We start from the raw sequence: 10,891 nt of genomic DNA, 5'->3' as shown, positions 1-10,891 counted from the left end.
TTTTTTTTTTTTTTTTTTTTTTTTTTTTTTTTTTTTTTTGCTGTAGATTTATAAATAAGAAACATCCATAACTTTGGATTAACACAGAAGAAACAACCTAAGGGCCGGTGTAGAGGGAAGCTCCTCCTGAAGAATGTATGCTAGAGCTTTTTAAAGAGGCTATAATTATAAAAGAATTTTGGTAGTTTGAACACAACCATACATTATATACTACACTTCAATAAATCCTTATGCTTGTCTTCCGTTTGTGAACATGTATTTAAAGGATGCTTGCAGTCTTATTGTCAAGTCTTCGTTCTCTGTTTAACTTGCCAAACACTACTGAATTTGTATGTTTTCTTAGACAGTGCTACAATCTCTCGTTAATATAGCTGTTACTGATATCTGGTGTCTATAGGCTGGGGTGATTGAGGAAATTGTAAATGATGCGTTGGATTCAGCACTGGATTCTGAGGATATTGAAGAGGAGATAGAAGAGGAAGTTGACAAAGTTTTGACTGCCATCGCTGGTGAGACCGCTGCACAGCTTCCAGAAGCTGTCAGGAAGGAAAGAATGAAGCAACCGTCTCGTGTGCAGGAAGTCCGGAGAGAGGTATAATGCATATTTTTGAGTACTCGTGAAACTTAATCCTGGTCTAGTTCTACCATGGGAATGTGAAAAGAATAAAACGTCGTGACATATTTATTCCTTTGCAGGAAGAAGCAATAGCTGAGGGTGTTGACGATGAGGAAGAACTAGAAGAAATAAGGGCTCGGCTTGCAAAAGTTAGATCATAAATTCGAAATTTCACTTGAGAATGTCAAAATGGTCGTAACTCGGTTTGAGCCTCAACATTTCATTACTTTTTTACTGGTATTTCGTGAGAGAGAAAATGAGTGACATACTTTCGGTGCATGTTTGTTCAATCAAGATTCATAAAACCGAGAGTATATTTGTCAAATAGATAGGGACAGGGTGGAGCGGGGATTAACTGTTTGATGTATATTGTTTCTTCTTCTTAAAAGAATGCAAATGTAGCATCGTTCTATCATCTTATATCTGTGTAAATGCAGTGTGTTTCTTTCGTTCATTGTGATTCATCTTTTCCTCTAAAAAGTAAAATGGACTCTGCCATAAAGTATTAGGAATTGGTGGGCACAGTTACTGTTTACCCGACAAAATTGTCCATATTCAGATCCTGCAGGCAATTAGATGTTGGAAAAAAAAAAAAAAAATGTTTTAAGGCTGTAATTATTGTAGTGAACCAATGACATAGAGCATCATTGAATCATTAGGAGATCTATGGAGGTAATAGGAAATGTTACACCAATAAAGTAGCTAGTGGAGTTCCCAATCTTAGACGCATTTGATTATATTCTTTTGCAAAAGAAAAGGTGGAGAGGAGAGATGAAGACGCACGTTGGCCAAGCCTTTAAGGCACCTCAAGTTTTGCTTGTCACACTCTTTTTGCTCTTGATGATGATGGTTGGAAAAGGCCACTAATTCTAATATATAATTTCAACATTTTGATCATTTTAAAAGCATAATAGAATTCTTGTCCTGTTTGATTCCCATTTTCTCGTCAGCTTTACTTATTCACCTTGTGATGACATGAACTGTGGTTGTTTTATGATTCCATCTCATACATAAGACATCAAATCTGGTTATATTTCAAAGATAATAAGATTGAAATATTAGGACTCACTTTTTCCTTACTTTTCTTGCTGTCTCTCTTGCTTTTTAAGTATTTGCTTATTGACTATAACTTCTTTTGAACTTTACTCTGCTTTTTCTTTCTGCAGGTCTCCCTCTCTCCAATTCCCACCCACCCTCTCTAGGTTCTCTCTCTCTCTCTCTCTAGCTTTGGACATTCTTTACTCCAAGTTTGTGTTAGCCTTATCAGCCAAGTAAAATAGGTAATTCATCTGCTTTAGACAGAATCTTATATATACCCTCAACCATAGTTGGAAGAGATATCCTTCTTGAACACAAAAAATGGCAACTTCTTTTTCTCATGGTTATCTTTCTTTCCTTCTTCTCCTTGCTGTACCATTGGCATCTGCAACTTCTCCAGACAAAGAGCAACCGATCATATCTTCAACTATCAACTATCCAATTCTTCAAGCAGAGAAACTCATTAGAGACCTTAACTTGTTTCCCAAGGACTCCATTAACATTGCAGCAGAAGACCCTTCATTTTCGTCTTCTGGGATCATCGAGAAAAGCTTTCAGTTCCCTTTCATTGGAAGAAAAAGTCAAGGTCCATCAGTTCAAGATCTTGGCCACCATGCTGGATATTATCCTCTTCCTCATACTAAATCAGCAAGGTAATCAAGCACATTTCCAATCAGAGGTTTACAACTGCTCCTGCTTCATCTTATAAGATGTCGTACTTTTTAAATTGTTTCTTCATTCTAAATCTGATAATGAGATGCAATAAGGAAAATTTCAACAAAGAAAAGGAAATAGAACACCATGGTTTTTTTAGGGATACAAAGAAGTTATTGAGCATATGGACAAGATTAGTTTGACTAATCTCGCATTCAGTTCTTGCCTGTTATAATCAACTATAAATCTTTTGTAACGCTGGTTGTGAATGAATTACTCTTCATGACACTTTGCGTTGGCCCTTAAGTCTTAGTTGAACGTTTATGGGAAATTTGTATATTCATGTGAAGGATATACAGCCTGTTGAATGAAAGAAAAAGGATCAAGGAATCTTTTCACTTGTTGGTCATTATTTGAATCCATGATCCCTGTCTGTATTTCCGAGTTTCCTTCAAAATATTCGGTTTTCGTCGAGTTTCACAGGACCGATTCATTTTCTTCATACTACAGGATGTTCTACTTATTTTTTGAATCAAGAAACAGCAAGAAGGACCCTGTTGTGATATGGTTAACAGGAGGGCCAGGGTGCAGCAGTGAGCTTGCTATGTTCTATGAAAATGGTCCTTTCCAAATTGCAAGCAACTTGTCTCTTGTTTGGAACGACTATGGCTGGGATAAGGTCATTTCCTGATTCACCATCCTTATTTGGAATCACACTTTTTTGCTTCTTTGTCTGATTTTGGTCCTTTGCATCCATGTATGCAGGCATCAAATCTTATTTATGTTGACCAGCCCACTGGAACTGGCTTCAGTTACACTTCTGACGATGAAGACATTCGTCACGATGAAGAAGGCGTTAGCAATGACTTGTATGACTTCTTGCAGGTAGGACAGTGTCACTTCAGCTTCATCTAGCATAACATCATTTTTATACATTGTGTTATGGCAAGAGATCCTTCAAGATTAACAATTCTTTTCCCTTCTCCTATTGGTTGTTAACACTATTTGCAGGCATTTTTTAGTGAACATAAAGAATTTGCTGCAAACGACTTTTACATCACTGGCGAATCCTATGCCGGGCACTACATTCCTGCATTTGCCTCCAGAGTTCACCAAGGAAATAAGGAAAAGCAGGGAATCCACATAAATCTTAAGGTAGACCTATATTACATATTATCCCTGATTAAACACGTTTTCTTCAATTCATTTTATTGAATTTATAAACCGGTTGCTTTATCAGGGTTTTGCGATCGGCAACGGTCTTACCAATCCTGAAATTCAGTATAAAGCATACACTGATTATGCCTTGGAAATGGGATTGATTGGAAAATCTGACTTCGACAGTATAAACAAGTTGGTTCCAGGCTGTGAGAAGGCAATCAAAACTTGTGGTAACTTACTAAATATCCATAAAAGTTTCTTTCAAATACGTGATGTCAAAGGATTTGGCTGAGTAACTTCTCTTTGCTCTGCCTTACAATGTAATGAATCCACCAGGTGCTGATGGTGGAAATGCTTGTGTATCTTCTTACATCATCTGCAACCAAATATTCAATAGAATCATGGACGTCATCGGAGACAAAAACGTAAGTAACAAACTAAATGATGAAATCATAAAATTGAAGTACCATATTGTATTCAGTTCATACAATTCTGATATCATGTCATTAATGTTAAAAACTCTGATATCATGTCTTTCATGTGTTTGTTATGCAGTACTATGATGTTAGAAAGGAATGCATTGGAAATCTTTGTTATGACTTCTCAAACATGGAGAAATTCCTTAACGAAAAATCAGTAAGGAATGCACTCGGAGTCGGGGATATGGATTTCGTGTCATGCAGTAGTAAGGTGTACAGTGCCATGCTTATGGATTGGATGAGAAATCTTGAGGTTGGCATTCCAGCTCTCATTGAGGATGGAATAAAGGTGCTGGTCTATGCTGGTGAATATGATCTGATATGCAATTGGCTCGGTAAGTTTCGATCTTCGTATTCCGAAATCCTGCTTCTTTAGAAGTCCCATTATTTCCTGAGAAAACGTTTCTGAAAGAATTTTGTTACTTTTGTTGAAATTTGAAGGGAATTCAAGGTGGGTTAATGAAATGAATTGGTCTGGTCAGAAGGCATTTGCAGCATCCAAAATTGTTCCCTTCCTAGTTGATGGCAAAGAAGCTGGGCTTCTCAAAACCCATGGTCCTCTCGCTTTCCTAAAGGTCTTTTTCTCTCCCAAATATAAAATAGCAAACATTCGACAACCATTTTTCTCCTTTCATATGATCTCAAACGCGAGTATTTCATTTGATTCATGAGGTGGAAGGGCTACAAGTACTAGATTAATGACTTTCATATGATTCATTTGTCTCCTTTCATATGATCTCATAACTCGAATCGAATAATTCATTGATTCAAGAGGCGGTAGGGTTAGACAAGTACTAGATTAATGACTTTCGTATGATTCATTTTTCTCCCTTCATATGATCTCGAACTCGAATATTTCATTTGATTCACAAGGCGGAAGGGTTAAATAGTTGAAACTTAGAGTAGAGGAGTTTTTTGGTATCATATTATGTGAAAATGTGTGATGGTTTTGTATTACTACAGGTTCATAATGCTGGTCATATGGTGCCAATGGATCAGCCAAAGGCTGCACTTGAAATGCTGCAGAGTTGGATGCAGGGGAAACTTGCATCAGAAGAGACACATGAAAAAGTTTCTCCAAAATGATTAAATTTCTTTCCTCTCACCACCCTTTGTTTCAAAGCCCTGGTTCACACGCTCATTACAATGCATATTGTTCTGAATAATTGTGTAAAATATTTTATTCCTTTATTTTCAGGTTCTTAAAATTTATAATATTGTTCTATATTCTGAAAATGCCAATAAAATTACAGACCCATTGCAATACCTGCATTTTCAAGCAAAACTATTGTCTATTGAGAGATTAAGTTGGCTTCAATCGGATTAATTGATCTATGGCTTGAAATATAATTTGAGTAAATTAGATTTAAGTTGAATACAATTTAATCGAATGAAATATTTTAGTTAAATTGCAAGTTCATAATTTTGAGAATTTAATTATTCATTGTGTTTTTCTTTTCTTTTCTTTTTTAATTTCAAGTTTTTGTCCCTCAAGTTCTAGTCGTGATTTTTATCGTCTAATCAAATAAAAAGAGAAAAGAGAAGAAAAGAAAAGAAAAAAAGAAATTAGAAACCTATTTTGTTTTTTTTTACGTGCATGGTGTGCATGGTGTTACAGCGATGTTTTAATTCAGTGAATAAGTTAACTATGAGAAATTTGGATTTCGTAGACAATGTTAGTGTTGTTAGTAGTACATCACTTTAATAGTAGTACATTTTTAGGCATTTTAGTCATAGCAAGTATAGACATGATTTTTGGTAAGTCGTCATTACACACTCTCGTATTGACACAACATGAAGTAGTAAGACCTATCTAAGATGAAAGTATATAAAAGGGGGTTTGGAATGGGCCTGCGGCCATGGACAACACATCCTGGACAAGCATAACCGAGACATCTGACATGCAGCAATAGACAACACGCCTTGGACAAGTAAGACCATCTTCAGCCTCTCTCCTCCACCCTTGCGATCACTTTACCTCTAGGACGTCTTCTTCGTTCGTCTTCTATTTCTCCTTCATGCACATGCCGACGTTCCTTGCTCCCAACGATCGATGCCCACATGTCCCAATATCGAGAACAATAGCTACTACCTCCACCTACAGCCATGTGCGACGATGGTGTGGCTTGCGCAACACCTTGACCCAACATCTTCGACGTCAATGACATACCCGAGCAGCTGACATTCAACAGTAGCTTTCTCCAACGAACAACAAACACCAACGTCCTACATGTGATAGCATATGTGTAACGACCTGAAATTTTCTACTTAATTTAAGGTCGCTACTGTATACGTACCATAAATATTGAATGCGGAAGACTTCATTAAAATTTCATAAAACATAACATTTATCTTAAAACACAACCATGAACTTACGTGTTTCGAAAACATCTTTAAAACGACACCATAAAAGACTAAATAAAATGAATAAGAGTTTAAGTTAAAAACAACCTAGTCTAGCCTAAGTCTAAGAAAACAAATACCACTACCCTATGCATGTTCCATGGTCTCGAGTTGTAATGCCGACGTCAGCCGTATAGGAATGTCTTGCCTTAACCTGAAAAAATGTAGTAGCACATGACTTGAGTATTTAAAGAAATACTCAATAAGTGACCTCACTATTGGGGTTAAATGCAACAATCACATGCAATGAAATGATGGGACCTATCTTTCGTTTCGTTTCGTTTTCCCTACGGTGCTATCCTAACGGGTAATTTTGGACGTGTACCATATACTCTACACACAACCCGTACATGCGAGTATGAGCTCACCAGCTAGTTCGCACACCGTTGACCCACTTTCCTTATCCGGTGGACATACTCTAGGAGCCCCTTATGTTGGAACTCGTTAGAACTAGTAACCGTCACAGCAGCGGTATGCAAAACAATACGATCGTTGTCCTACCATTGGATGTACGCATCCGTACCCTCGTGATGGGATAGGGGTATCCCCCCAAATGAATGAGCACACATAATGCATGAGGTCCCAAAACTTTTCCATTTTCATTATCCTTTAATACAACCCCGCTAGCATTATGTACATATCATATCATTTTTCATATCATTTCAGATATCGTTCATCATTCATATCATATCGTTTCTCATTTTTCAGTTCTCAAATCATACATAATTCTAACGGGGTTATATTTCATGTCATTTATCGTAATTTCATGTCATTCATATCATGCTGTATACACACAGTTTAAGAGATCTAACATAACGTTCTATGCTTTTAACATAACATTTCATCATATACACATCATACCATGATATATTGCATCACAATGTATCATATCATAAACAAGTCATAACGTAAATCGTAGTTATATCGTTTTCTAACTTATCATAGCCTTAACGTTCTTATACCTATCACAGACATATCATTACGTGAACGTACCTCAGTCATATCATCACAAGAACGTAACCTAACGCTATCATTTTATCAATCCTAACGCTATCGTTCTATCAATCTATCACAAACCTATCCCTTTCTACCCGTAGCCTAACCGTATTCTTCCATCAATTTCTCTTATTCATATCACTCCGGTATATAACCTAACCTTAATGTTTCATGAACGTATTTTACTCCTATCGTTACATTTCGTTTTGTGCATCCTTCTCATATCCTATCTCAAACATATCATTGAACACATCGTACCGTAATTATTATCAAACAATTCACATATTATAACATATACATAACAAATAAGAAGCATATCGATCCACAGTTTCAAGTTTGAACTCTATAAAATTATTTCTCTAATTTACATTGTTAAAATTCTGATATTTCCTATTAGACAAATTTTAATGGAGTTCTATGTCCTCTCATATTTACAGTTTTATTTTTAAATTCAGTTAACAAATCTTCCATTCCTGTAATTATTTTCATTCTCCCTCTTCCCTTTTGTAATTATTTTTATTCTCTAAATAGATTTTGAATTCGGCCAACATTTTCAATTCTTTAAATAAGATATTACTCTAACTCTATATTTATTTTTATTCTATAAATAGATATTATTGACCAATTTTAATCAATTGTTTAGCTACTATCATACAGATTTATGGATTTTGACCACTAAAATTTTATTGATTCTAACCTTATTTCCTATAACTTCAAATGCTTACGAAAAAATCTAATTAATTGAATATGGGATCGAGTTATTACATGATCTGGTAAAATAGGAAAGGAGATTTGATTTGATCATAAATTAATTTCTTATAACTATAACTATAAAGAAAAAGGAAATTTGAGATAGGATTTTACAGTAATAACCGACCAAAATCTCTAAATCTGCTGCATATGTTGAAAATCATTTTACTTCTCAAATATGAATATTGTTGTTTTTCTGTTTCTTTTTGCAGTAACTGTTACTATGCAGCAGATGGGCTGAGGAGAGATAATTGTGGGGGAAGGGATGAGAGGTTAGTGGAGAGAAGTAGGAAAAAGGTTGTTTTTATTTACTTATTTATTAATTTATTATTATTATTATTATTATTTACATAATAATAATTGTTATTTGTTTATTTATTTTATTATTATTATTTTTTTGGATGTTACTATACGCGACGACATAACTTAAGCAGAGCGATCTCTCTCAATCGTCCCCCATGTCACTTCAATTGCATAACCCACACTCGGGATGCCCTCAATCGATTGTAAATGATGATGATACACTTTATATAAGGTTTATTGAATGAGACTTCCTAAGCCAATGACACGTTTTTAATCATTGTGTTTTGAATGTAAAGCTTATTTTAGTTGGTCTATGTAAACCAAAATTTTCAAACCATGATGTAAAATCATCCCTTTTTAAAATTATTCGAACAAGAATGAATTAATAATATAAAGACTAAAATAGGTCTTGGAAATTACCTCGATCAAAATGAATCAAAATTGAAAGTATAATTATTCATCTCAAGACTATAACATCTCAAGCCCACCGTTAGTAGATATTATTCATTTTATTCCGTTTAAACATGTATATTAGGGAAAAGTTTACACACTCTTATAAAAGATGTTTTGTTTTACTCTTCAATCAATGTAGGATCTTACAGAGATAAAGTGAACGTTTTACAAGTTTAAAAAATAAAATGAACTAAAATCGAAGGTAGAAGAATCAAAATAATATTTAAACGTAATTTATGTGAAATTTTCAACGAAAGAACACGAGAATGATTGACATTTTTATAAATAAATAATGCAATGATCTATAATAGTGAAGAACACAGCTCCAACTTGGTAAGTTGTTGCCAGCTTCCCTCACCAACTAACACTAACAATTTCTAGACATGTCTTTAAATTCTATCAATTGCCTCATTGGGTTGAAAATTTTGAATTTTCAGTTTGTTTTATCTTAAACTTTAGATTATTGTTAATTTTAACCTATATCTATTGATTAAGACCTTGTAATTTTGATTAAAAGTTCAATTATTATCTCTATCTTTACGTATTGATAGATTAAAAAAAAAGAGATAAACTTACGATATGATGTTATAAAATAGTTAAATTCGTATAAACTATAGACTATAAAAGTTAAACATTTTAAATTGGTTGGTCGAAGGTTTAAATCCTAGTGCATGTTTTTGAACTTAAAACATACCTCATTAATTAAATTTTAGAATTTTATATTTGATATATTTTATCTTATCTTCGGGATTTGGTTAATAAAATATTCTCTTATTTTTAGAATTTAGTTTATAAATTGTATTCGATTTAAAAGTTGTGAATATTAATGAAAATTGGACTTTAGATCCCATTCCAATTTTTTTATCCCACTTATGTTTCTTGCACTTTCAATTTTATTTCTCAAAAGTTTATAATATTTTTTTTATTTAAAAAAAAAACATTTTGTGAGTGATTAAATTTGACTTTATTATTAAGATTTTAGTAAAAAGATTTAACCAATGAAGTTGACTATTGAAAAATAGGTTTGGTTGTTCTAAAAAATGAAAAAAAAAAAAAAAAAAGTAAATAAGGCGATTTTCCTATTTTAAAAGAAATTGAAATAAGAAAGGAAGGAACGGAGACAGCAAATCTAGAGGGTTGGCATTTCGAGTAGGGTTGGGTTCACTTTTCTGAACCCGAATTAAATCAGTTCGGTTTCGGGTTCATGGACAAAACCTTCGGATTGACCCGAGTCAAATAAAAATATATAAAATAGATTAAGATTCCTTTTGTATTAATGAGTTTGCCAGAGTGGTACTGAGGCCGATTCAAAGATATTGACCCCGAGACCATGCAAATGCATGTTTCTATTTTATTATTTTGTTTATATTATTTTGATATTTTATTATTTTTAATTTCTTTGTCTTAATATATATATATTATAATTTTGAAGTATATTATTGATTCTTTCGTTACAGCATTATTATATCATAACTTATATATATTTTATTTTTCTAATAGTTTAGAACATTATTATATCACAACTTATATACATTTTATTTTTCTAATAGTTTAGGACGGTTCATATAAATAAGCATATTACAATTAAATTATTTTTATTTTTTATTTTTGTTATATACAATAGGTACCTAATAATTTTTATTATTTATTTAATTTCATAATCTATTTTTATATTTTTGTTACTTTAACTAATTCTCAAGAAATATCCTAATATTTAATTATTTTTAGTTTTATGATAGGTTAATATGTTACAATTTTCGCTCGTTTTTTATTGAATTTGTTTGCTTGTTTTTTATTTTTTGTTTTCAATAATTATAGATTAATTTGTATTTGTTTGTGAAATTTTAATATATTTTATCTAACATGGTATCCCAATAATTATAAAGTGTGGATAAATAACACTTCTAAAAAAATTTTGACAACCTAACCCGAAAAGTTTCGGGTTGGGTTGGGTTGTGAAAAGTTTCGGCTTGGGTTGGGTTATCAATCCAACCAACCTAAACTTTTGGAACGAGTCAAAAAAAAACTTGATCCAACC

General features: G+C 33.2%; 2 protein-coding genes across 3 annotated transcripts in view; both read left to right on the top strand.

Annotated features, from left to right (window-relative positions):
• The window catches only part of LOC111469281 (vacuolar protein sorting-associated protein 24 homolog 1), a 4,321-nt gene extending 3,281 nt beyond the window's left edge, over nucleotides 1–1,040 (top strand). For both annotated transcript variants that reach the window (XM_023114499.1, XM_023114500.1), the window contains 2 exons: nucleotides 398–592; nucleotides 697–1,040. In XM_023114499.1, coding sequence (XP_022970267.1) covers nucleotides 398–592; nucleotides 697–777 — 276 coding nt within the window. In that variant the 3' untranslated portion in view covers nucleotides 778–1,040. The remainder of the gene's footprint in view (nucleotides 1–397; nucleotides 593–696) is intronic.
• A 935-nt stretch (nucleotides 1,041–1,975) lies between these two features.
• On the top strand, nucleotides 1,976–5,217 carry LOC111469277 (serine carboxypeptidase-like). The gene is made up of 9 exons (XM_023114496.1): nucleotides 1,976–2,307; nucleotides 2,819–2,987; nucleotides 3,074–3,193; nucleotides 3,320–3,463; nucleotides 3,549–3,699; nucleotides 3,806–3,894; nucleotides 4,025–4,283; nucleotides 4,390–4,523; nucleotides 4,912–5,217. The coding sequence occupies exons 1-9, from the start codon at nucleotides 1,976–1,978 to the stop codon at nucleotides 5,032–5,034; spliced, it is 1,521 nt and encodes a 506-aa protein (XP_022970264.1). The 3' UTR covers nucleotides 5,035–5,217.
• The last annotated feature ends 5,674 nt before the right edge of the window (nucleotides 5,218–10,891 follow it).

The sequence above is a fragment of the Cucurbita maxima genome, unplaced genomic scaffold (assembly GCF_002738345.1).
Source record: "Cucurbita maxima cultivar Rimu unplaced genomic scaffold, Cmax_1.0 Cma_Scf00039, whole genome shotgun sequence".
Classification (NCBI taxonomy): Eukaryota; Viridiplantae; Streptophyta; class Magnoliopsida; order Cucurbitales; family Cucurbitaceae; genus Cucurbita; species Cucurbita maxima.
The sequence above is the reverse complement of the archived record's forward strand: the minus strand, read 5'-3'. Positions and strand labels throughout refer to the sequence as shown.

Bases quoted from the DNA above. Each gene is read 5' to 3' on its own strand.
- LOC111469277 (XM_023114496.1), top strand. From the start codon at position 1,976: ATGGCAACTTCTTTTTCTCATGGTTATCTTTCTTTCCTTCTTCTCCTT. The intron at 3,194-3,319 runs GTAGGACAGTGT...CACTATTTGCAG, and splicing joins ACTTGTATGACTTCTTGCAG to GCATTTTTTAGTGAACATAA. The intron at 3,895-4,024 runs GTAAGTAACAAA...TTTGTTATGCAG, and splicing joins ACGTCATCGGAGACAAAAAC to TACTATGATGTTAGAAAGGA.